The sequence below is a fragment of the Hipposideros armiger genome, unplaced genomic scaffold, assembly GCF_001890085.2.
Source record: "Hipposideros armiger isolate ML-2016 unplaced genomic scaffold, ASM189008v1 scaffold_18, whole genome shotgun sequence".
In the NCBI taxonomy this organism is placed as follows: Eukaryota; Metazoa; Chordata; class Mammalia; order Chiroptera; family Hipposideridae; genus Hipposideros; species Hipposideros armiger.
The window spans coordinates 1,657,938-1,684,352 of NW_017731368.1; the positions used below are offsets into that span (position 1 = coordinate 1,657,938).

The window sequence follows — 26,415 nt, forward strand, 5'->3', positions numbered from 1 at the left end:
CATTGTGCTCTTCCCGAGTGAGGCAGATCGGTCACTGGCGGTTGGATGGCCACTCAAGGCAACTCACAGCCACTCACGCTGGCTGCCGGCCACTCATGGTAGCTTACGGCAGCCCACACTGTTGCCGGCAACTCACGGCAGCCCAGCTCCAGGTCGAGCTGTTGCTCACCATCTTAGCTGTAGAGGACAGTGTCACTGGCCCCCATGTGGGATCCGAACCGCGGCCCTGCTGCTCAGAGCTGGCATCCCAAGCCAGCTCCTAACAATGTGCCACTCGGCTGGCTCTAATTTCTTAGTATTTCAGCTGACTTGTTTCCATTGGAAGCTTGAATGTTGATAAATGGTTTCTAAGACTAAGTAAAAAACAGAGTAAAACAATGAAGTATATGAGCTATGATTCAGTGATAATAACCAGATTTTTGACATTTTTTAAAAATCAAGTGATAAAATAGTTATGAAACATACTGTGTGTTTAACTCTGTAGCAGTGATTTTTAAAGGGTGGTTCAGGGACGGGTAGTCCTCAATACACTTTCAGAGTTCCTCGAGCTCTTAGCTATTTTTATTATAATACTAAGGAGTTATTTGCATTTTTCACTCTCATTTTTATGAGTGCACAGTAGAGTTTTGCAAGAGCAATATGTGATGTGTACACAACAGGTTGAATGCAGAAGAACCCAGCTGTCTTCAATTAAGTCAGCCAGTAAAGAGATTTGCAAAACGTGAAGCAATGCACTATAAACATTTTGTTTTGGCAAATAAAGTTATTTTTCATAGGAACATGTTATTTATATTAACATGTGATTGTTTTTTTGAGGTTTTTTTGTGGGTTTTTTATTGGGGAACAGCCATGGTCATTGGTTACACATTGCTTTCAATGGCATCGTTGAGTCTTTTAAGGAGGGTATAGCTCACAGTGGCCCATGCGGGGATCGAACCGGCAACCCTGGTGTTATCAGCACCATGCTTTAACCAACTGAGCTGATCGCCCCTTAGGTGGTAATTTTTAATGAATTAATATATTTTTAAGTTTTCTAGTTTTAATTTCTAATACTGTAAATATCGGTAACTATACCCATATAAACAAAAGCTCTTTAGGTACCTCAGTAATTTTTTGAGAGGGTCCTGAGACCAGAAAGCTTGAAAACTGTTGTTCTGTAGTAATTAGGCTCATAGTTTTCTTTATGTTTTCTTTATGTCCTCAGTGTAAAGCACTGGTTCTCAAACATGAGCATGCATCAGTCACCTGGAACACTTGTTAAGATACAGATTGCTGGGCCCATTCCCCAGAGTTTCTGTTTCAGTAGCTCTGAGGTGGGCTGAGAATTCTAAAAAGTCTGGGTGGTGATGCTGTTGGCCTGGGAACTACATTTTCTAAGACTCACTGGTATAAAGAAATATTGCTTATAAGGAAGAAAATATGCTTTTTGAGCAACTACTATGTATAAATAAATTATTTTATACTCATGCCAATTCTGTAAGGAAGTAGGCATTCTCCCCCTTTCTATATACCTAAGGAAACCGATACTTATAGGACTCACAGCCAAGAAAGTACAGTGTTAATTCAAGTCTGTGACCTCAAGGCCTGTGCTCTTTACACAACCTCCTTGCTTATCTCTTTTAAAAATTAGTAACAGCTTTATTGAGATATAATTCATTCAAAGTGTACAATTAAATGGTTTTTAATCTAGTCAGAGTTGTGTAACCATTACCACATCAATTTTAGAATATTTTCACCACCTCAAAAAAGAAACCCGGTACCCATTAGCAGTTATTTCATATTTTCCCCAAACCCCTGCTCCTAAACAACCACTAATCTACTTTCTATTTCTATAGATTTGCCTATTTGGGACATTTATATAAGTGGAATCATACATATATTGTTTTTTTTGTGACTGGCCTCACTTAACATAATTGTTTTCAAGTTTCATCTGTGTTGTAGCATGTATCAATTTCATTCCTTTTTATTGTTAAATAATATTCTGTTGTATGGCAATATTACATTGTATTTATACATTCATTAGTTGGTGGATATTTGGGTCTTTTACCCTTATTTGCTATTATGAATTACGCTGCTATAAGTATTCATGTCCAAGTTTTTGTGTGGACATAGTTCTGAGTTCTCTTTGGTATATACCTAGGAGTAGAATTGCTGGGTCATATGGTTTGCTTTTCATATCTTTGTATATTTAACCTTTTAATGAACTGCCAGACTATTTTTCAAAGTGGCTATACCAATTTTACATTCCCACCAGTAGCAGCATATGAAGATTGCAATTTCTAAACATACTTGCCAACACTTGTCTTTTTTTAATAGCCATCCTAGTGAGTTTCAAGTGGTATCTCATGGTTTTGATTTGCATTTCCCTAATAGCGTATAATGTTGAGCAACTTTTCATGTGCTTGTTGGCCATTTTCATATCTCCTTTGGATAAATGTTTATTCAGATCCTCTCACATTTTTTTGTGTGTGATATGAGGAAGAATTATCATTCTTTTAATATGGATTACCAGTTGTCTCAGCACTGTCCTTGGTTATCTTTTGTGATGTATCTCCTTCTTTTATTAGATAGATATAATCCCTCATCTGTCTTCTTGTTTTCTATTATCCTAATTCCTACCTATGTTTGGAGCAATTTAGATATGTGTGTCTGGTGGGGAAATCTTTCCTTTTTTAAAATTACATACTAGGTGTATCCCTGTTTACTCATGCTGCTTTTCATGCTGCTTTGTGTGCTTAAGTAACAGCAATAAGACGAGTTGCATTGTTATCAGAAATGTGATTCAGGATATCACACATAACCATCCTTAGATTAAATGATCAGGAATCTTGTAAGGTTTTTTTAATAGCTTCTCTATTAAAAGAAACTTACCTTAAATGAGCACTCTGATAAAACAAATGACCGAACAAAACAAAATCGAACTCATAAAGAACAGATTTGTGGTTACCAGAGGGGAAAGGGGTTGCGGGGATGAAGGGGGTGAGGGTGGTCAATTGTATGGTGAAGGATGGTAATTAGACTTTTGGTGGTGATCACTTTGTAATACAGATGCCAAATTACCGTGTTATTCACCTGAAACATATAATGTTATATTACCAATTTTACCTCAATTTTTTTTTAAGAGGCACTCGAAGTAATCATTCAACAGTGCCTGCATTTGAGCAGTAAAGTTGGAGATATTTCCAAAAGAGATTTCAAGAGTTTGGTCTCTACTGTGTTTTCTACCAGTTGTCTGGTAGGAGTAGTTTTGATCTTGAGTTGGGAATTGAATGCCTGTGGAACATACTTGTCTTTCTGACATTTTAGAACAGTGGTCCCCACCCTTTTTATCGCTCACCCCATGGATAAACTGTGTTTTGAATATACACAGAAATATATATTTATAAATTATGTACTTGTACTATTGTATCAATACGTAAAAACAGAGGGGTCACATTTTACAAGAAGAGTAAAAAAGTGAGCAAAAGTTTTGCTATTTCCTTTGTAGTTCCCAGTTGATAGTCTCGCTAGCTCTCTTAATGCAGCGTGATGCTGGAGACTGTGGCATGTGGTTTTGGGGATTGTGGCCTCCTTAGAGGCCTGGGGTATGGCAGCTCTTTCCTTCACATCACCTGGGCTTCTGTCTGAGATCTTCCCTTCCGTTGAGGGCTGGATTCTCACTGTTGCCTGGTTCACTGACTGGTGCATCTTATTGCTGCAGGTACAGGTGCAGGTACAGCAGTCTCCGCAGCAGGTCTCGGCTCAGCAGCTCTCCCCGCAGCTCACTGTTCACCAGCCTGCTGAACAACCCATCCAGGTCCAGGTGCAGATTCAAGGCCAAGCGCCGCAGCCGGCAGCCCCTTCCATCCAGACCCCGTCTCTGCAGAGCCCTAGCCCCTCGCAGCTGCAGGCGGCCCAGCTCCAGATGCAGCACGTGCAGGCGGCCCAGCAGATCCAGGCTGCGGAGATCCCCGAGGAGCACATCCCACATCAGCAGATTCAGGCGCAGTTGGTGGCTGGCCAGTCCCTTGCTGGGGGTCAGCAAATCCAAATCCAGACCGTGGGGGCCCTTTCCCCACCACCGTCCCAGCAGGGCTCACCGCGGGAAGGGGAGCGGCGGGTTGGCACAGCCAGCGTTCTCCAGCCAGTGAAGAAGCGCAAAGTGGACATGCCCATCACTGTGTCCTACGCCATCTCAGGGCAGCCGGTGGCCACCGTGCTGGCCATTCCACAGGGCCAGCAGCAGAGTTACGTATCTTTGAGGCCAGACTTACTGACAGTGGACAGTGCCCACCTGTACAGTGCCACCGGGACCATTACTAGCCCTACAGGAGAAACCTGGACCATCCCTGTTTACTCTGCCCAGCCCCGGGGAGACCCTCAGCAGCAGAGCATTACCCACATTGCCATTCCCCAGGAAGCCTACAACGCAGTTCATGTCAGTGGCTCACCCACGGCTCTGGCAGCTGTAAAGCTGGAGGATGACAAGGAGAAGATGGTGGGCACCACATCTGTAGTGAAAAACTCCCATGAAGAGGTAGTGCAGACCCTTGCGAACTCTCTCTTTCCAGCACAGTTCATGAATGGCAACATCCACATTCCAGTGGCTGTGCAAGCTGTGGCAGGCACTTACCAGAATACAGCTCAGACTGTCCATATATGGGACCCTCAGCAGCAGCCACAACAGCAAACCCCCCAGGAACAGACACCTCCGCCGCAGCAGCCGCAGCAGCCACAGCAGCTCCAGGTTACTTGTTCGGTAAGTGGTGAGACTTACCTGTAGGGCAGTCTGCTCCCTCAGGGCCCAGTGCAACACAGAACTTACCTGGCAACCTCTAGCACCTGGCTTGTTTACTGCAATGATGCTGGTCTTGCAGTAGTGTAGTGTTTAAAATTATATTTAGTTGGGGTGGGGAAGGGGGCAGAAGCAGCAGTTGAAGCTGTGCAACAGTCAGGAGTTCCATCCTCACACGTAGAGGTAAATGAAAAGGCCGGTAACTGCCTTGGAGGTTGCCTGGGGTGCTCCATTGTAATATCTTTTTAGGAAGAGCAAAGGTCTAGGTAGAGACTAATGGGACACCCCAAGTGTTACCTTGTCCCAGGAGCTACCTTCTGCATCACAAATGAACGGATCTGGTGGAACCCCTGTAGTGTATTTATTGTAGTGCACAGACTGTAAACTCGTCACAGTGAAGAGGCTGTGAAATGGTTCCTTCTTTATTTGTCATCTGTGGACACATTGTAGGTGAATTAGAAGAGGTGAAATATCTCCTGGTTGGCCTATTCCAAGTGATTGCACCTTTGGGAGTCTTGGACAAGCCACCTATGCAGAGAGATTTCCCAAAGGTGTTTTTATGTTCCTTAAAAATAGTCAAGATAAGCCTCGGTTAACGGAGTTTTCTGTCATGGCAGCTATGTTGAAAATTTCTTTTTATTTTGAAATAATTTAGATCTACAGAAAAGTTGCAAAAATAGAACTGTTGAAATTTAAACTTTAAAATTGTTTGGCTCGTTTCTTCATTGTTAATCTTTCTTTTTAAAGATTTTTATTGGGGAATTGGGGGATTGGAACAGCGCTGGGGAATTGGGGGAAGGGGAACAGACGAGTTGCTGTCCTTTTATTCTTCAGTCTAGTTGTGGAGGATGTTGCTTCACTGGCCCAAGTTGGCACCATCATTGCGCTCTTCCCGGGCCAGGCAGATCAGTCGCCGGCTTCTGGATGGCCGCTCACTGTGGCTGCTGGCTGCTCACGCTGGCTGCTGGCTACACACAGTAGCCCATGACAACCCACTGCAGCAGTGGCTGCAGCCTACGCCGCGACCCACAGCAGCCCAGCTCCAGGTTGAGCTGTTGTTCAGCATCTTAGCTGTAGAGGGCAGTGTCACTGGCCCTCATATGTGGGATCGGAACCGGGACCCTCTGGCGTCCCAAGCCAGCTCTTAACCAACGCGCCACTCGGCCAGCCCTGTTAATCTTCTTAAGGCTATCATCTTTTAAGACGGTTGGTAAACTTTCTGGTCCCTTTGCTAGCAGACCTCTAGAGTGGATATAGGGCCTCTGGTCTCGTGGAACTGCTGAAGATGGTGTGCCTCAGAGGGCAGGGGCCCCTGGGAATGCATGTGAGGAGCTGACACACACAAGGCACTGTTAGACCAGGGACCACACTCATAAACCCAGGCCATGATTGATTAAGCAAAAACTGACCAAGTGGTTTCATAAGGGCAACAGTATGTTATTTTAGGTGACTTTGTAAAGGGACAATTAAATACCCAGCTGTCAGGCTGAGAAGGAGAACAAGATGGAGTCATTGCTTCAGGTAGCTCATAGTCTGGTTGTAGGAATAAGAACAAGAACATGATTTTCTATGTCTTTGAATTATTTATATGGCAGCATAATCAAGTGTGACATTGTGTGCCACACACACAAAGACAAAATGGAAATTCACAAATCATTCTAGGTTAAAAAGTCAGCAGAGGCATCTTGGTGGGAAAAGTGGCGTATACTCTAGTTTATAGCTTAGATTGACAAGAATGGGGCAGCATGAGTACAGAGTCAGAGATCGAAAGAAGGGACATGGCTTAGGGCAACATAAGACAGGGACGGTGGGAGAGGGGCTATTATAAGGGGTTATCTTCCTAAGTGAAGAGTTGAGCTTGATCTGATGATTTGTGGTGGGAAATTTTCCTAGAATCCTCAGTCTTAATAACAAGAAAAATCAGGTCCAGGTGGTAGAATTGATTACATGTAGGAGACCAACCAGGAGACTTGTAATGGGGTTCTGTGCTCAGCTTTTGCTCACAGGGATGCAGCTCTTCAGGCCTCTTCTCAGCTCCCCTGCGCCTGATGGACCAATTTGTAGGTCAGACCTCTTGGTCTCATCGGTCTCTTTATAATTTGCACATTTGGGCCCTTCAGCAGAAGAACATCTTTTCTGGAGTTCATTTTAGTGAGCCCATGTTCTTTAGTTCTGTGTCTCCTTTGGGAAAGTCTTATAGGGACTTATATCAAGTATTATTACCAGAGGAAAAAAATTGGGAAGAATACACATCATGGAGGAAAGATGAGTTTGTCCATTTACACTGCAAACATCCCTCTGCCCTCCATATCAGGCTCTGTGCTGGAGAACAGCGATGAATAAGACAGTCTCTGCCCTTGGAGCACTCACAGGCCCCGGGGAAGGTAATTGTGCTGCGATGTAAGGTGAACCCTAAGGAGAGCTGATGCCGAAGTCCTGTGCTCCTTTACCTGGCTTACCTTTTAGGAAAGTCCTCATCGCCTGACTTTAAAACCTGATTTATGACAAAACCTCCCTCTCTTGACCTTACACCCACCTCCATCTGTTGCCCCATTTCTCTGCTCTACTTTATTCCCAGCACTCTCACAGGCATTATCTGCACGAGCTGACTCCACTTGCCAACCAGTTTTCTCTTCAACTCACGACTGATTCTGCTCTTGTCAAGGTTGGTGTTCCTCAGAGCTCAGTACTAGCCCTCTCTTCTCCCTCAGGGATTTCTGTCCGGCACTGTGGTTTTCAGCATCCTTTAGGTGGCTGCTGCTGATGAAGGAGATAGTCACACTGTCTGCCAGCACTCTTCTCAGCGTCACATATGGTAACTCACACCAACCTTGTGAGGCATATACTACTATCTCCGTTTTACAAATGAAGAAACTGAGGCACAGAGAGAATAAATGACAATGCCAAAGTAGCAGAGTTGGGATTCAACCCTGGATAGGCTGGCTTTCCAACCCATCGTAACCCTTGTGCTGCACTGACCCAGATCTTTATCTCTAGAGCATGCCTTTCTCTTTAGAACCCTTCCTCCGTGTTCAGCGGCCTACTTATTTACATGGATTTATTGAAGATATCCCAGCTCTTCATTAACATCACCTCTGCTGCTATCAAAAACTTCCCCATCTCAGCCACCCATTTGTTTCAGCCAGAAACCCAGGAGTCTGCTTTCCCTCCCTCCTCATCCAGTTCATCATCAAGCCACATTGGTTTTGCCGTTCTACCACCAAACTTCTCAGAATCTCCTAAATCATCTCCACTGCCACTGTCCTAGTCCAGGCTAGTAGCACCTGCTTCCACTTTTGGTCTTTATTCCATTCTCCATGATCAGCAAGAGTAACTTTGTTAAAATGTAAGATTATGTTACTTCCCAGTTTAAAACTCTCCAAGGGCTCCATTGTAAATAGGAAAAAGAAAACACTCTACACCAGTGTACAAAGCCCTCCCTCACATCAGTAGTCTTCCACCTGGGCAAGGTCATTATTACCCCTACCCACTGATAGACATTTGGACACATGTGGAAGAACTTTGATTGTCAGGGTTCTTGGGGATGTTAACATTTAGTGGGTGGAGGTGCGCAGTGAAGGGGGCCTGGCTACCAAGCCAGTAGAAAAGCACTGCCCCACATGCTCTGGCCCCCACCTACTTACCCGTCAGAATCCTAGATTTCCAGCTTGGGTAGATGGTGTTGCCATTGAACAAGGTAGGGAGGGAACTCTGAGGAGAACAGTGCCGGATGGGGAGGGGATTGAGTTCTCTCCATAGATGTTAGTGTGAGGTGGCTGTGAGATGTTCAGCTGGGGGGACACAGTACCCACTGGGTATATTTAAGGGAGGTCTAGTTAGTGTTTTTGGAGGCACATAGTTAGCAGTCATTTCCAGAAATATGGAAATCCAAGCTGGGAAAGTAATACTCAACAAGGCAAATGGGTAGTTGAACTGAGAAGTGTGTCTAGAGTGGAGCTCCAGGGTTGATGAACATTTAAGGGCCCGGCGCTGGTATTTTATTCCTTGTTTAATAATGTATATTATAAAAGCTAGTAGGATAGTTTTTATTTTTATTTGTTAATAAGCAAATTTGTGTGTCATGGAATTATTTTGCTTTCAGTTTGAATGATTTTACATTCCTCAGCCTGGAATGGAGAATTAGAATGTAGACAGGTGCGTGAGACCCAAGAACCTGTGCTTGGTATCTGTGCTGGTGTCCCACCCGATGGGGATTGTGATTCAGACTTGGGCATTCTCTGCACCTTTGTCTACATGGCTTGGCTGTCAGACCATTGAAGATGGGACCACTCTTCCTTTGGAGGCAAGAAGCCAGAGCAGTGCCTCCTGTCTTCCGAAAATATCCTTACAAGCCTGAGTGGTATTATTGAGAAGGAACATGTCAAAAATAGAACCTTATATGTAGCTAGAGAAGCCATACAGATTCTCAAGTCTTACCCTCTCATTTCACAGTGGCAGGGAGAGGGATAGGACTTGTTTGTTGTACTTTCATTTCTCTGAACAATGATATTCAGCCATGGTTGGACATTAGAATCACCTGAGGAGCTTTAGAAACTACTGATAGTATTAGGCCCCCACCTTAGACCAATTAAACAAGAATCTCAGGGGATTAAGGTTCAGGCATGTGAGTACTTTTTAAAAGTCCAATGATTTTAAGGTGCAACCAAGTTTAAAAGGCACTGCTCTAGACACTTGATACTCAAAAGTGTGGTCTGCAGACCAGCTCCCTCACTTGGAAGCTTGTTAGAAATGTAGGATTTCAGGTCCTATCTGAGACCTTTTGAATCAGAACCTGCACTTTACTAAAATCCTCAAGTGATTTGTTTGCTAATTATAGTTTGACGAACAGAGCTTTGGGCCAGTAGTTCTGAGCAGTGACTAAACTTAGAATTGCCTTTTTACATGGGAAGGTTTTAAAAAGACTGATACCTCTTTAAAAAGAGATTCTGGGGCAGAGCTCAGGTGTTCGTGTTTTTAAATCAGACATTCAAAAGCATAGCCAGGGCTGAGAATCACTATACTAGGCTTTGCTATCCCTGGGGTAAGGAGTAGAACTCCAAAGTTTCTTGAAAGTAGGATAGCAAGGAGAAGAGATTTAAAACAAAACAAAACTATAACATTTTTCTGGCAGTTTTACCCAAGGGCCTGATGCAAGACAGTATTAATACATTTTGATGGTTTCTTTTTCATAGGCTCAAACTGTCCAGGTTGCTGAAGTTGAACCACAGTCACAGCCACAGCCTTCCCCAGAACTTCTGCTTCCAAATTCTCTGAAGCCAGAAGAAGGGCTTGAAGTATGGAAAAACTGGGCCCAGACCAAGAATGCTGAGCTAGAGAAGGATGCTCAGAACAGACTGGCACCCATTGGGAGTAAGTGGAAGGGAGAAGGGGGTAAACTCGGTCTAAAATGCAGTGGCACTGAAGCAGCAGGACAGAATGGCAGGAAAGTGGTGTCCCTTGGCCCTGGGGACTAGGGAGCTCCGTCTGAAATAGTATACTGAATTCAAGACAAGCAATACGCAGGCCTAACCAGCTGCAAATGAGCAGAATTTATGGGATTTGCCCAAGACCATGCATTTTTGTACTCATAGATTTCTGAAGTCAACCTAGATCTGGGCAGAGTGACTTCTGGGAGGAGATAGGAACCATGAGTGTGCTCAAGGCCCCTTCTTCCTTAGTATATTATGCTTATATACTTCTCATTACAGAGGGTGGAATTTTTTTTTTTTTTTTAACTTTTCATGTCGTGGCCCTAATAAAAATTGTCAGGATATGTGAGGTGGGGAGGATTGTGGGAAGGAAACCCTTGGTGTAATAGGGCATACAGGATTATTGCCTTAGTTGGCCACTTCTGATCATAAATACAAGTGACCATTTCCATCCCAGCACCTTGATGGACAGTAACTGTCTGCTCTAAGCCCTCCTCTCAGGGATATGCAACACCAATAAAGAGATGACTGTCGCCAGGACCCTCATTGAACTTTGGCATTGTGTTGTAGGGCGCCAACTTCTGCGATTCCAGGAAGATCTCATCTCATCTGCTGTGGCTGAGTTGAACTATGGGCTCTGTCTAATGACACGGGAAGCTCGGAATGGAGAAGGTGAACCCTATGACCCAGATGTACTCTACTATATTTTCCTGTGCATTCAGAAGGTAGGAAACAGAACCTCACAGGAACAAGTTTCAGCTGTGTTCCCGTTGGGTATTTGCTGGTTAGTCAAATTAGTAAAATGACAAGCAAGAGGTTATAATGAGGGCATTCTTTTTCAACAATATGATGTGTTTTAAGTGTACTTTTTTTTTTAGCTGAGCCATCCTGCCACCTGTTGGCAACTCAGCAGCAGCTCAGCTTGGGCCATGAATGGAACCAGTGACCCTGTTGCTCAGAGCTCTCGCTCTTGAGTGAGCTCTTAACCAACTGAGCCACTCGGCCGGCCCTAAGCGTACTTTTTTTTTTTTTAATTTTATTGGGGATTTGGGGGAGGGGAACAGCAAGTTGCTGTCCTTTTGTTCTTCAGTCTAGTTGTGGAGGACGTTGCTTCACTGGCCCATGTTGGTATTATCATTACGTTCTTCCCAAGTGAGGCATATCGGTCGCCGGCCTCTGGACGGCCGCTCACGGTGGCTCTTGGCAGCTCACACCAGCTGCCGGCCGCTCTCGCTTGCTGCTGGCTACACACGGTAGCTTATGGCAGCCCGCTGCAGTCAGGGCTGCAGCCTATGCTGTTGCCGGCGACTCCTGGCAGCCCAGCTCCAGGTTCAGCTGTTGTTCACCATCTTAGCTGTAGAGGGCAGTGTCACTGGCCTTCATGTGGGATCCGAACTGGGGCCCTGCTGCTCAGAGCTGGCGTCCCAAGCCAACTCTTAATCAACGCGCCATTCGGCCGGCCCTGCGTACATTTTTTTAATTGCAAAAGACCTAAGTGTTCACTTTAGAAAATGAAATAAGAAGCATCATTCATAATCCCACATCTAGACAGAGTTCTGTTAAAAATATTTAGTATATTAAAAAGAAGAAACACAAAAGAACAAAGAAAAACACCCCCAAAAAAATATTTTGGTATATTACCTGAGATCCTTTTTTTTTTTTTCCCAATGAAGCACTTTATATAACACTTTACTTTTTAAAGTAAACATGGTTTGCATAAAAGTAATTTATCCAAAAGAAAGTCTGGTGCTAACATAAGCTTGTCTTATTGTTACCTGCATTAACACAAAATAATGAGTCTAGTTAAATATACAACTGTAGTTAGGTTTTCAGGACATCTAAAGTGAAGCATAACAAATTCATTTTAGACTAGCAGTTTAGGAGAGCTGAAGTGGGTTTTTTAGTGTTTGAATGCTCTTGTGGAAAAAGCCCACACTATGATGGGAAAAAGCATTTGCTGGTTTGCAGTCATTCCCTTGCCTGGCCTGAGAAAAGTCTGCCTCCCAGTTTGTTCTTCTTTCATCTCAGTCACTCAGGGCACTGGGTGAATTGCTTTACATGCTGTCTCATTCCATGCCTTCCCCAGTCCTAGAAGGCAGGCACAATCATCTCCATTTACAGACAAGAAAACAGCCTCGCACGAGTTATTTAACTTACACCATAGATAATAAGAGCCTGCACCATTGTTTTTGCTACCACAAGACGATGCCTTCCTTGCCTGGGTGAAATAGCATTCACAGAATCTGCCCTGTTGGCCCAACTCTTGAGAGTGTTGCGAGTGTCGGTTCACAATCTGAAGTATACTGTGGAAGTGTCACGTGCTAGACGGTTTTGACCTGGTGTCAAAGGGGGAATGGGTAGGGAGAGGTGATGGTACTGGCAGAAAAATGTTTATTTCCCCTGAAAGTCTTACTCAGGAATCTACCAACAACTTTCGTTGATTGTTTATCTTGTAGTATCTTTTTGAAAATGGACGGGTCGATGACATTTTCTCCGATCTTTATTATGTTCGATTCACGGAGTGGCTACATGAAGTTCTGAAGGACGTTCAGCCCCGAGTCACTCCACTTGGTAAGAGTCTTCCTAGTCCTTGGATATCTTTCCCACCTGGGTTTGAAAAAGATCAGCTGCCCGTGCGGCTGGCTGTGAGACAGCATGTGGGTGAGGATGCTGTAAATCCCAGGCACCAGCATCGACTTCCATGCTGCTTGGCCTGATACGGAAGGGGCACTGCTTACCAGACACAGGACCCAGCTGGTCCCAGTGTGGCAAGGACACGGGAATGCAAAGCGTGGGGTAGTTACTTTTTTTTTCCTGTTAAAATTTATTGATTAAAATTAGACTTATTGTAAAAATTAAGAATTATCAACTGTTTCGTCTAGGTTACCCATGTCTTTTATTGGGTTTTCCATGTTTGAACATATGGAACATATTTTTGCTTTACCCATAGGTAACTTCCTAGACAACATGTTGTGTTGGAAACAACATCAGTTTTGCAGTAGAATGTCAGAAGTGTTTCTGTTTTTTAAATAAACTTTATTTTTTAGAGCAGTATTAGTATTAGGTTTAAAAATTGATCAGGAGATACAGAGAATTCCCACAGACTCCCTAACATAGTGTTTCCCCTATTATTATTTTGTATTAATGTGGCATATTTGTTACAGTTGATGAGCTGGTATTGATACATTATTATTAAAGCCTATAGTTTATATTAGGGTGCACTCCTTGTGTTGTACATTCTGTGGGATTTGACAAATGTATCATGACATGTATCTGCAATTATAGTATAATGCAGAAGTCGCACTGCCCTAAAATCACCTGGGTTTCGCCTCGTCATCCCTCCTTCCTCCCCCTGAACCCCTGGCAGCCGCAGGTCTTCTTACTGTCTCCACAGTTTTGCCTTTTCCAGAATGTCATCTAGTTGTAATAATTTAATATGTGGCCTTTTCAGATTGGTTTTTTTCACTTAGAAATATGCATTTCATGTTCCTGAGTGTGTGTTTTGTGGCTTGATAGCTCATTTCCTTTTATTGCTGAATAATATTCCATTGTATGGATGTACCACAGTTTGTTTATCCATTAACCTATTGAAGATTTTCCAAGTTTTGGCAATTATAAATAAAGCTGCTATAAACATTGTGTGTAGGTTTTTGGTGAAAGACTAGGTAGGTAGAGCAATGGAACAGCATAGAGAGCCCAGAAATAGAGCCACAAAAATATAACCAACTTACTTTGGACAAAGGAGCAAAGGCAGTTCAATGAAGAAAGGATAGTGTTTTCAACAGATGGTTCTGGAACAACTGGACATCCACCTGCAGAAAAATGAACCTAGACACAAACTTCACACCCTTCACAAAACTCTCAAAATGGATCATAGATTTAAATGTAAAGTGCAAAACTATAGAACTCCTAGGAGATAACATAGGAAAAAATCTGGATGACTTTGGTTTTGGCGATGACTTTTTATATACAACACCAAAAGCACTGTGAATCCATGAAAGAAAAAAATTGATAAATTGGATTTCATTAAAATTAAAATCTTCTGCGAAAGACACTGTTAAGAGAATGAAAAAACAAGCCACAAACTGGGAGAAAAATCTCAAAACACATATCCAATAAAGGAATGGTATCCAAAATATACAAAGAACTCTTAACACTCAACAATAAGAAAACAGATAACCTGATGAAAAAGATCTGAACACATGCTTCACTAAAGAAGGTATACAGGTATTAGATAACTATATGAAAAGATGCTTATTATATGTCATCAGGAAATTGTAAATTAAAATAATGACATACCACTCACTATACAGTTATTCGAATGGCTGAAATCCAAAAAACTGGCAGCGCCAAATGCTGGATAGGGAGCAACAATGACTCATTCGTTGCTAGTGGGAATGCGAAGTGGTACAGTCACTTTGGAGGACAGTTCAGCATTTTCTTACAAAAGTAAACATTTTCTTGTATGATCCAGCAATTGCTCTCCTTGGTATTTATCCACATGAGTTGAAAACATTCTAGTTAACATCCATCACCACACAGTTACATGCTTAACCTTTTAAAAAAAAATTATTGGTGAAACAAATATTTTTGAGTGCCTACTATGTGCCAAACAGTATATTCCAGGTGTAGATAATATTATGTAGTAATCAACAGAATGGAGCTTATAGTCTAATGGGAGAGACAATGTATAAATAATCTATGATTAAGTACTTTGAAGAACAAAGGACAAAGGAGTGGAAAGTGTACAGGGAGGGCACAGGAGGGAGGCCTGTCTGAGTGGCTGTCATCAGAACAGAGACCTGAGTAAGTGAATCATGCTACATGATTTGCAGATTTGCAAGTGAAGTGTGGCTCTGCAGTTTGCCTTTTAAAACTTTCTGTTATTCAAGCACAGCTAAACGTAAACTATAAAAATAGAGTAATGACACTTTCATGTACCTACTGTTTATGGCAAATTTTGTTTCATATGTATACCATCTATTCTCCCCTCCCATATTATTTTGAAGTAAATCCCAGACACTATCCATATTTTAATATGTGTTCTTAACATATCACAATGCTATTATCATACTTTAAAAAAAAGATAATTCCATAATATTAAAATATGCCTTCTGTTTGAATTTTTGTCTCATAAATATCATAATTTTGTTTACCTGAGTTAAGGTACAGATAAGATCCACACATTGAAATGGTTAGTATACCTTTTAATGTTTACCTTTAATCTTTAATTTCCTCCATGATTTTTTCTTCTTGCAATTTATTTATGGAGGAAATTAGCCTTTTAAATTGTCACATAGTCTGTTTTTTGCTGAATACATCCCCATGGTGTAGTTTGACATATTCTTTTGTCCCCTATATTTACAGTTAATCGGTAGTTGCATATAGAGACTTGATTGATCAGGGTTTTTTTGTTTTTTTGTCAGTTACATCATAGATGGGTTATTTCCATCAGGTGCCCATAATGTCTGGATTCGTTAATTCATTAGTTGCAAATGGTGATATTCTAATGTTATTACTTCCTCATTATTAGCTGAAATACAAAGAAACTTTTCCTTGTCAACTTTGGAATATGTAGCAATATAGATTATATAGAAGAGGAAAGATAAGGGCTTATTTCTTCTCTCTTGTTTAGCAGTTTTTATAGGAATGAGTTGGTTTACCAGCTTACCCCAGTGATAACCAATTATTCAAATAGTGTTTGTTTTTAAGAATCATCATGAACTAATGAATTTAAACTTATTTAATATGATTCAGTCTATTGCAGCTGTTATCTTTACTGATGCGCAAATTGTCCAATCTTTGGATATTTGGAGCATCTTTAAATTGGCCCTTCAGTTCTTTTGACTCAACCCTTCTCCTTGATTTGTGGTTTGCCAAAATATTCCAGGTTCATCATGGACATTTCCTGTCTCAATGTGGAATCAGTCCATTCTCCATGGGGCCTGGTTATGTTAGTGGCAAATTGTATTTCAGTACCAAAGTCTGGATGCTAGGCATGCTTATTGCTCCTGGGTTGGTCACTGTTTCTAGGCTTTTCATTGGGCAGAACCAAAAATATAAAAAATAACCAAAATGGACCATTTTGATCTTGTAGTTCAGAATCAGAACTACAAGGCTTTTTTTATATGATGCCTCTATTTGTATCTCCCTTCTCCCATGCCAGGAGTCCTGGTTTTCAGGCATTAACGTTCACTTTAAGTTGTGTTAAGAAGTGATTAAAGCTAGGGAAGTGACACCAAGTGGCAGAATGAACCCAGAGAACATAGGGCGTGCCGAGGTATGCCTGGGACCACTCTTAGCTAGGGCTGGCCTTCCCTGAGGAAGGCTGTCTTCTGCTACTCATCCTACTCCAGACACGTCTTAAGAGCAGGGATGCTTACCTCATTGTCACTGGGCCACAAAATACAAGAGTAGAGCCAAATCTGCTCTAAAGAGATGGAAGTTCACAAATGGAGCTGAGGGCCAGCTTTGGCAAGAACAGAGAAGAGGACTTTATTGGGCAGAATATTTATTTTCCTGCCCCTAAGAATTGGCACTCTCACTGCCTACCTGGAGAATGCTGCTGTCTCGCCATGCCCTCAGTGTCTGGCACGCACACACTTGTACATTGACTGTTGAATGAACACATGAAGGGGGCTTGGTGATCAAACTGCTGGCCTTTGCCCCTGCCTAGCTGTTAATCTGCTTATGAACCGGGATCTTTCAGTAAAACCTGCCCTGTGGGGGACACCTATAATAGTTCTGAATGCAGTCTCCCCTTTATCCAGAGAGAGGATGAGAATGGATTTGCTTTCTAGAGATGGAAGACGTGACAGAAGGTTCAGGAGGGGCAAATGGACATACATACCAGTTCTTTGAGTCCTGGATACCTTTGAAAATGTGATGAAAGCTCTGTGCCTTCTTTCCAGAGACGTATGCATATATGCAGAGTTTGGTTTATAGTTTTGGGTCTTTCACTTTTCCTAAGGGCTATCGTCTTGACCCCTGTTACCCTTGGATTAAAGGAAGAACTAACATCAAGTAAGAGCAGTCATGTGTAGAGCAATGGTTCTCAAAATGTGATCTTAGGAACTTGTTAGAAATGTATGTTATCAGGTCCCACCTCCAGAAATTTGCATTGGGACCCAACCATGTGTGTTATAACAAGCTTTCCAGATGATTCTGCCATACCAGGGAGACTTTTCTGGTTAAAACTTGTACTCCTGTGTGGTCCTTATGGTTCCTCCCGCTTCCCATCCTGCACCTTCGAGGGACTGCCTGCCACCCTCTTGTTGTAGCAGTACTCTATTCCTCCTAGGCTATGTCCTGCCCAGCCACGTGACGGAGGAGATGCTGTGGGAGTGCAAGCAGCTCGGGGCTCATTCCCCTTCCACCCTGCTGACCACCCTCATGTTCTTTAACACCAAGTAAGTGTTCTAGAGGCTCCATGCTTAGCTGGCATCTGCCCAGTGAAGAGGGTGGAAACTATCCAGGCAGCCTTCCGAATTCCTTTGACACAAATCTCAGAGCCTTTGGGATACTGAAAGTCCTCAGCCCCACTTGGCTGCATTTTGTGTGCTGACCAGTGAGGCAGACAGCCTTGCCAGACCCCAACTATCAGTCTTGATACGGCTTCTCCACTAGACAGTGTATTCGGGTGTGGGCCTGCCCATATCCTGGGAGTGTGGGCAGTGACTCCTCTGAAACCCTGATGGCGGAGGGTGAGTCATGGTCTCCTTCTGGAACCCCTCCCTTTGCCTTGCTTTCACTTGCGGTGCAGGTACTTCCTGTTGAAGACAGTGGACCAGCACATGAAGCTGGCCTTCTCCAAGGTCTTAAGACAGACAAAGAAGAACCCCTCTAACCCTAAGGATAAAAGCACGAGTATTCGGTACCTGAAGGCACTTGGGATACACCAGACTGGCCAGAAAGGTAGGGGAAGGAGGTGGGCTGCAGAAACAGGTGCTAGTTGTCCAGCCCTGGCCCCAGGCCTGGGGGCCTAGTGATGGCTGTGAAGATTGGGATTTGTTGGATAGAAATGGGTTCCCTTCTCCTCAGCCAGAAACTTCACTCTTCAAGAAGCAGAGATGCCCCAGAAAAGATCTTGCCTTTTCCCTTTATAGTCACCTCCCATGCCTCACACCCTTGCCCCTTCCAGTATTTCCTAATTGGGATGGCTGGAAGCCTAAGGTTCCTAATGTGGGCCTGAGCTAAGGCAGCCTCATGCTATGTCTGTGGTGATGGGGGTGTGTTTTCTAGTTACAGACGACATGTATGCAGAACAGACGGAAAATCCAGAGAATCCACTGAGATGTCCCATCAAGCTCTACGATTTCTACCTCTTTAAATGGTGAGGAGTCTTTATTCTGAGTGGGTAACGGTGTGTGCACGTGCGCACCTGTGTACAGAGGCATTCTCTAGTCCCCAATGGAGTAAAAGCACACTTTCCAAAAGCTACATACAAAAGCATCCTTACTATTTTTCCCAAAGCCTGTGATGTGCCCAGCACTGTGATGTAAAAAGGGTCCCTGCTTCCTGATGGTCCCCTTTATGGAGAGGAGATGAAGGTAGAGGGAGGCAGGTACGGAGAGGCTACCTCCATCACACAGCATAGCCCTGCCTCCTTCTGGGCTTGACCTTTTGTCACTACCACCATCAGTCTGGGGGTGGGGAGAAATTCTTTCCTTGCTTTTGTTCTCTCTTGCCCCTGCTGTCATCTTCACAGCACTGCCAGAATGATCTTTCTACCTTGCAGGTCTTATCATGTTACTGAAATGAAAACTTTCAGTGGTTTTCTTTTTCACAGTAATCCTGATGTGGCCAACAAGGCCTTACATTCACTCCCCTTTGCTAACCTCATGGACATCCAGCTCTTGGCGCTCTAGCTACACTGGCTCCTCTCCACTAAAGGACATCATGCTTGCCCTTTCTCAAGGCCTCAGCACAGAATTTTTCCTTGTTGGGCAACCCCCACCTGCCCCACCTCACCCCTACTAGTTAACTGCTGCTCCTACGCATCCCTGTCCTCAAACACAGCTTTAGGAGGGAAGCATTTTCAAATTTCCTACCTATTCTCTCAGGCTGTTTCCTCTGTTGTACTTAGCATTGTTTTTGTCATTTTGTGTGTATTTGTGTAACTTGAGTTACTTACTGTCTGCCTCTCTCATCGGTAAGCTCTATAAGGTAGGGACTTTTGGATCTCGCTCATTTCTTGAACATCTGCACCTAGTGCAGGACTGGCATACAGTAGCCCTTTGAAAAATCTTGAGTGGATGGTTGAATAACAGGCTAAGTACTTAAGAGAGGTACAGTACAACATTGAGGGGATGGGTGTGTGACCCCAGGTAAGGACCCCACGGCATAGCTGGGAAGGCAGATAGAGCCCATCAGGTAGAATTGAGGAATTATCAATGGATTGGGTAAAGGAAACGACGTGAACAAAGACTTGGAGATAGACCTTCTGGACAATGAAGTTGGTTCCAAGTGGAATATGGTTAGACTCAAGTAGTTGAGCCTTAGGCAGTTGGTTAGTCAGAGGAATTGCATCTGGCAGTGTGTGAGGAGGAACAGAAGAGAGGCAGCCTGTCACTGGCATTTGCAGTAGTTCCAAAGGAGGTCCTAAGTAGGTATGTGTTGGCTGCATGGAATTCAGTAGCTGTGCCACCATACCTTCCAGAGCCTCTGCTTTCCCAACTTTTGCAGGCAGCATCTGTCTGGGAGGTTCAGGCGGGAGGCCTGAGATTGTGGTAGATTTAACCAGCTTTTACTGACTTATTCTTCAGTCCTCAGAGTGTGAAAGGCCGGAATGACACCTTTTACCTGACGCCTGAGCCAGTGGTGGCCCCCAACAGCCCAATCTGGTACTCGGTCCAGCCTATCAGCAGAGAGCAGATGGGACAGATGCTGACTCGGATCCTGGTGATACGAGAAATTCAGGAGGCCATTGCAGTGGCCAACGCAAGCACCATGCACTGAGCTCCCTAAGCCGAGGTGCAAAGGAGAGCATCCAGGAAAAAACGGACAGACTTTCACACTAAAGAAGAGGCCTCCATTTTTTCTTTTCTTTTTTTATTGGTGTAGTTATGAAGCCTTTCAGACTGCTTCTGTTTAAAATATAAAAGGAAACTTTGCCCCCGTGAGTCTTCATAAACCTGCTGCGGCAGACTCCTCAGCCCATGGGGGCTCTGGGTTTCCTGAGAGCCAGGTGTCCTAGAAAGTTGCTGGCTGACTTTTTTTTTTTTTTTTTGTGGGGGTGGGGGAGGTCTGGGGCCTTGGGAAAGGGCTTGGACTGTTAGGAGAAATGTGGCCCCTTCCCTTCCTCCAGAAAGATGGAATTAATGATGGATCTACCCTCCAAGGAACTCCCAGCTGGCTTCCACTCTTAACTGGCCGACTCCGCAGACCACAGGGGAGCCACAGTCATTTCTTGATGCTCAGACACAAACTTAGCATCTTAATGGAAGGAAAATGAGGGCAACTTCAATTATGATTTATTAAAGACAATTTCTATTACACTTTATGACACGTGACATTTTAGATGTTAAAGTAAAAACTTTACCATGCCCTTTTTTTTTTTTTTTTGGCCTAACAATGAGGCCTTAAACCTGAGGCTCCCGTGCCTGATGGAATTCTTGTAACATACACTTGTGTATCATATAAAGATACCACTCTGTTTCTCTTATGTATTCTTAAGCTAGTTGTTTATTAAGAATGACAAGCACGTCTTTTCAACATGCTAGTGAACAATGCCTCTTTATTTGGGAGGAGACTGGTGGGACAGTGGAAGCAAAACCGTGCCTGTTAATTAAATGGGCCAAGGTCCTGCGGGAGGGGCAGCGACGCGAAACAGCCCAACTCCTTAGCTAGGGGACTAGGTCATGGTGTGCGCATGCGCTATGTCCCGCCAACGCCTTCCCAGATGCGCGCCGGCCCCGCCTCGCGCTGCGTCATGACGTCTGCGACGAGCAGAGCGCAGTGACGACAGTGGCGAGTGTATATTGGCGCGGCCCTTACGCCACAGGTCTCTGCGGCGTGGTCCTCCAAGACACGCGTCTTTTCCCCGCGCTGGCCATGGCTGACTACCTGATTAGCGGAGGCACGTCCTACGTGCCGGACGACGGGCTTACGGCACAGCAGCTGTTCAACTGCGGGGACGGCCTCACCTACAAGTGCGGGCCTGACGGGCTCACCTGGGCTAGGAGAGGCGGCGCGCTGGGCTGGGAGGGCGGGTGGGGCTTCCCTTGAGCCCACTAGGGCCCGGGCATGGAGGACAGGTTCCGGAAATACCCTACCCATCTCGGACTCACTTTGACAGCGGGGTGGGATGGAGGCGGTATCTTGGCAGTGCTTGGGAATTCAGGCTAGAAACTCCATTCTCTGAGCACATGGAGTTGTCTGGGTGCTAGGGGCGCTGATGACAGCTAGGTGGCAGAAAAGGTCCTCTGTCGCCATCTCCACCGTGTGCTCTGCCTCGCCTGTGACACATGGGCTTAGGTCAGCGTCATCTCTGCCCAAATGCCCTATGAGATGATCTGTGGGGATGGAGTCTCGGGTTGCACTAAGCCTGAGCCTTACTCCCAATTCGCTCCCCTCCCCCATAGTGACTTTCTCATTCTCCCCGGGTACATCGACTTCACTGCAGACCAGGTGGTGAGTATGGCCAGGAATTGGGTCCTTAGCATTAAGATTGGTTATGGTGTTGCTGTACCCTGGTCTCTTGGCTACCTCACCAGATTGGGCTTGGGGGTGGAATGGTCTATGGAATGGTCTTACTAGCATGCAGGTCATACAGGGCACCTGTTTTGTGGGGGAACCTGGCACCATCACGAGGTATGTGAGGTGCTTTCCCACATTAGCTGGCCTTCTATCCTCAGGACCTGACCTCTGCTCTGACCAAAAAGATCACTCTGAAGACTCCACTGGTTTCCTCACCCATGGACACAGTCACAGAGGCTGGGATGGCCATAGCAATGGCGGTGAGCACCATGAGGTGTGCGGGTGACAGCAGGGGCTCGAGTTCTCTTCCCCAAAGGCATGCAGCCATGCCTCTCTTACCCTTGTCACTTTCCCCATTGTCTGCTTATTCTACAGCTTACAGGTGGTATTGGTTTCATCCACCACAACTGTACACCTGAATTCCAGGCCAACGAAGTCCGGAAAGTGAAGGTTAGAAGGGCAAGGATTGTAGTCAGGAGCGCCTGGGAATTGCACTGAGGTGGAGTGGGGTGGGAGTGGGAGGTTTGTTTTGCTCCTAATTTAGGATCCCTTTTCCCCACTATGGAGTTGAATTCCTGATCAAAAGAGTCTGGGACCCTGGGTTTTAAGGCAACAAAAGAGGACCAGGTGGACAGTGCCTACAGCTCACCCAAGTGTGCTGGGTTGAGATGTTGGTGTGATTTGTCCTGTGGCACTTGCTGCCAAAGGGGGAGTTGGCACAGAGCCCAGGCTTTAGACCAAGAGCCTGGTGGAAGGGCTTCAGAAATGTCCTTTCTCACCATCCCTTCCAGAAATACGAGCAGGGATTCATTACGGACCCTGTGGTCCTCAGCCCCAGGGATCGAGTACGGGATGTGTTTGAAGCCAAGGCCCGGCATGGCTTCTGTGGTATCCCCATCACCGACACGGGCCGGATGGGGAGCCGCCTGGTGGGCATCATCTCCTCAAGGGACATTGATTTTCTCAAGGAGGAGGAGCACGACCGGTTTTTGGAAGAGGTAAGTGTACTGGCAGAGCAAAGCCAAGCTCTGGTAACCAGGCTAAAGACCAGGAGGCTCCTGTTGCCAGAATGGCATCTTTGACGGCCTCTGCTGTCCAGGAAAGATGAGTGCCTAGCCAAGTTTCGGATCCCTTCATGGGGTTCCTGCATCCCCCCCACCAGAGGCTCTCAATCTGCCCAAAAGTTTGCCAGCGTACATGCTGTGTTGTCACCCCCAGGGTGGGGACAGTGCTTAAGGGCCAACTTCAGCCTTCTCTTCTAATTTTCTTGTCATTGGCCTAGTGTGGCCCTTCTTTCTCCACAATGTTAACAGGCCATGTACCATGTTGTCCTTTCTTTTGTTTATTTTTTATTGGGGAACAGTGTGTTTTTCCATGACCCATCAACTCCAAGTCAAGTAATTGTTTCAGTCTAGTTGTGGATGGCGCAGCTCAACGGCCCACGTAGGGATTGAACTGGCAACCTTGGTGTTGTGAGCACTGTGCCCTAACCAACTGAGCTAACCGGCCACCCCCATGTTGTCCTTTCTGCTCAGTTCTTACGCTTGCCACTAGATTGCTGCAGAGACTGTTGGTTTCACTTGAGCAGGGTGGTTTGGGTACAGGTGTGTGAACGTGGTCTTTGGAACCTCACCCCTGAGTTACGGGCAGGGCCGGTCTCTGACTGGCCTTTCCTCACAGCTCCCCTCCCTCCTAGATCATGACGAAGAGAGATGACTTGGTGGTAGCCCCTGCAGGCATCACATTGAAGGAAGCAAATGAAATTCTGCAGCGCAGCAAGAAGGGTAAGTCCTAGAAGTGGGAGGGGTTCTGTAACCAAACACCAGGGTCCTGCTTCATGTCCTGCTCTGCCCCCAGGAAAGCTGCCCATTGTAAATGAAGACGATGAGCTGGTGGCCATCATTGCCCGGACAGACCTGAAGAAGAACCGGGATTACCCACTGGCCTCCAAAGATACCAAGAAGCAGCTGCTGTGTGGAGCAGCCATTGGTACTCATGAAGATGACAAGTATCGGCTGGATTTGCTAGCCCAGGCTGGTGTGGACGTAGTTGTTTTGGTGAGTTGCTGCACAGGCAGGGTGGGGCGGAAGGGGCAGCTGCCATACCAGTCTCACTTGGATTTCCTTCCTGTCCCAGGACTCTTCCCAGGGAAATTCCATCTTCCAGATTAACATGATCAAATACATCAAAGAGAAATACCCGAGTCTCCAAGTCATCGGAGGCAACGGTGAGGCAGGACAGGCACTGAAGGACGCAGGGCAAGTGGGAAGCTAGACTGTCACCTAGACCTTCCCCTGAGCCTTTCTCTGTTCTTCATGGCAGTGGTCACGGCTGCTCAGGCCAAGAATCTCATTGACGCTGGCGTCGATGCCCTGCGGGTGGGCATGGGAAGTGGCTCCATCTGCATCACCCAGGAAGGTAGGAAGATCCTTTCGCAGGGCCCTTAGCTCCACATGCCCTGGAGCCAAGCGCTCTCATGGGAACTAAATGAATCCTCCAATAGGGGCAGCCCCAGGTCCACACAGGCCCCTTGGATGGGTGACCTGCTGGAAGCAAGACAAGCTCTTGTCTTTCCTCACTTGCCACTCCCCCCGCCTAGCCTGGCCTCCTTGCTCCTGCTCTGCGCCCTCTCTAAACTCTGGTCTGTTTGTTTTATTTAGCGGCTCCCAAGATCCCTCCAGACATAAAGTCCCACAGCCCCAAATGCCCTTCTACTGTCACGGGCTGCTATAGTAAGTCCGGCCCGGCCCACTGGCCCGGCCCAGCTGCCCACTGCCCGGCTGCTTGATTGATTGTAGCTGTAGCTCCCAGGGTTTGTGGTGCTGGTGGGTGGGCAGGGCAGACTGAATGACAGACCATGGTTTTGGGGGCTGCTCGAAAACACAGCTCCCCATCCTCTCCCTGGGGTGTTTACAGGGCAGGACCTCCTTCCCCAGGTAGGCCCTGCTCTGCCCACATCTCCTGCAGTAGGTGCAGCTCAGGGACCAACTCTAGAGCACACTCTTCCTTCCCCACAAACATTTACCTGATTTTGCCTGAGCTGCCCACCGTGTAGAGAGGAAGGGATGGGCCTCTGGGTACTAACTGCACGGTGACCCCTACCCCACCGGATACTAGTTTGGGGCTTTCTCAGCTGCTGACTGCATGTGCCTGAGGCTGCCCTGGGCCATGCACACATGCACGCGCACACGCAGGGGTGAGTGGTGGCCATCACAGCTGTTTGCACTGTTCAAGGTAGATTGGGCAGCAGCCATCCAGACGTGACTTGCTCTCAGCCAGGCTGCAGTCCTGGTGTAGGTGTAGCTGAGAGCTCCTATGTGCAGAGTTCTGGCTACAAGGTCCCTTGCCTGTTCCCACTAAGTCCACCCACCCATCTGTTCCTCTGTCTCCTAACAGTGCTGGCCTGCGGGCGGCCCCAAGCAACAGCAGTGTACAAGGTGTCAGAATATGCACGGCGCTTTGGTGTTCCTGTCATTGCTGATGGAGGAATCCAGAACGTGGGCCATATTGCCAAAGCCTTGGCCCTTGGGGCCTCCACAGGTGAGGCCCAGCACCTAGGGAGCCTGGTGGGACTCCTTCCCCAGTACCACTCAGGGTCTGCCCCCAGCACTCCATCTCTCCATAGTCATGATGGGCTCCCTGCTGGCTGCTACCACTGAGGCCCCGGGCGAGTACTTCTTCTCTGATGGGATCCGGCTAAAGAAATATCGTGGTATGGGCTCTCTTGACGCCATGGACAAGCATCTCAGCAGCCAGAACCGATATTTCAGGTGGGACAGGAAGGTCAGTTACCGTATGCCAACCCAGCACTGACAGCCTCATCTGTGCTTTGACCTTGTCCATGTCTCTTGCCTTTCCCTGCAGTGAAGCTGACAAAATCAAGGTGGCCCAGGGGGTGTCTGGGGCTGTGCAAGACAAAGGGTCCATCCACAAATTTGTCCCCTATTTGATCGCTGGCATCCAGCACTCCTGCCAGGACATTGGTGCCAAGAGTTTGACCCAAGTCCGGTAAGTTGGGGAGCTTGAGCTTGGGAGTGCTGGGGGGTGGGGGGGGGGTCCAAGGCCAGCTACCCACATCGGACATCTCCTTCAGAGCCATGATGTATTCTGGGGAGCTCAAGTTTGAGAAGAGAACGTCCTCAGCACAGGTGGAAGGTGGTGTCCACAGTCTCCATTCGTAAGTGACCAACACTTTTCCACTCCTGTGTCCTCAGGGTGGAGGTCTCTGCTATACCTCCTTCCTGCTACCCTCATCTCACAGCTGGTCCTTCTGCCTACAGGTATGAGAAGCGGCTTTTCTGAAAAGGGATACAGCATACCCCCTTGGTTTTTCAATAAAAGTTTGAAAAAAAGTGATGCCTAATCTTTGAGGTCAACAGGCAGGTGGGGCTGTGCAGCTGCCACATCACACAAACACACATCTTCATTTCCAGGGAAAGCCTCAGCCCACCCATGAGGTAAGGGTGCTCATGGACCTGGAAGGGGGTAGTTCTAGATTCAAAAAGTGTCTCCTAA

The 26,415-nt window shown here is 45.9% G+C and overlaps 2 protein-coding genes across 3 annotated transcripts in view; both read left to right on the forward strand.

Annotated features, from left to right (window-relative positions):
• Positions 1 to 20,918, forward strand: part of QRICH1 (glutamine rich 1) — a 41,327-nt gene extending 20,409 nt beyond the window's left edge. The window contains exons 3-10 of the mRNA XM_019633494.1: positions 3,701 to 4,738; positions 9,967 to 10,144; positions 10,774 to 10,928; positions 12,660 to 12,774; positions 17,504 to 17,612; positions 17,966 to 18,117; positions 18,445 to 18,535; positions 19,968 to 20,918. Of these exons, the coding sequence (XP_019489039.1) occupies positions 3,701 to 4,738; positions 9,967 to 10,144; positions 10,774 to 10,928; positions 12,660 to 12,774; positions 17,504 to 17,612; positions 17,966 to 18,117; positions 18,445 to 18,535; positions 19,968 to 20,160 (2,031 nt within the window). The 3' untranslated portion in view covers positions 20,161 to 20,918. The remainder of the gene's footprint in view (positions 1 to 3,700; positions 4,739 to 9,966; positions 10,145 to 10,773; positions 10,929 to 12,659; positions 12,775 to 17,503; positions 17,613 to 17,965; positions 18,118 to 18,444; positions 18,536 to 19,967) is intronic.
• Positions 20,919 to 21,148: 230 nt separating this feature from the next.
• Positions 21,149 to 26,252, forward strand: IMPDH2 (inosine monophosphate dehydrogenase 2). 2 transcript variants are annotated; one of them, XM_019633503.1, is made up of 15 exons: positions 21,149 to 21,353; positions 21,786 to 21,834; positions 22,059 to 22,160; positions 22,276 to 22,350; positions 22,692 to 22,898; positions 23,597 to 23,684; positions 23,758 to 23,957; positions 24,037 to 24,127; positions 24,223 to 24,318; positions 24,561 to 24,632; positions 25,297 to 25,440; positions 25,526 to 25,670; positions 25,765 to 25,908; positions 25,994 to 26,077; positions 26,181 to 26,252. In XM_019633503.1, exons 1-15 carry the CDS (start codon positions 21,256 to 21,258, stop codon positions 26,200 to 26,202), a joined length of 1,617 nt encoding a protein of 538 aa, XP_019489048.1. In that variant the 5' UTR covers positions 21,149 to 21,255; the 3' UTR covers positions 26,203 to 26,252. The 2 variants fall into 2 exon arrangements, with proteins under 2 accessions (XP_019489048.1, XP_019489057.1); XM_019633512.1 differs by lacking the exon at positions 24,561 to 24,632 and having other exon boundaries at positions 21,150 to 21,353.
• Positions 26,253 to 26,415: the final 163 nt, after the last annotated feature.

Bases quoted from the DNA above. Each gene is read 5' to 3' on its own strand.
- IMPDH2 (XM_019633503.1), top strand. From the start codon at position 21,256: ATGGCTGACTACCTGATTAGCGGAGGCACGTCCTACGTGCCGGACGAC. The intron at 22,899-23,596 runs GTAAGTGTACTG...CCTCCCTCCTAG, and splicing joins ACGACCGGTTTTTGGAAGAG to ATCATGACGAAGAGAGATGA. The intron at 24,633-25,296 runs GTAAGTCCGGCC...GTCTCCTAACAG, and splicing joins TACTGTCACGGGCTGCTATA to TGCTGGCCTGCGGGCGGCCC.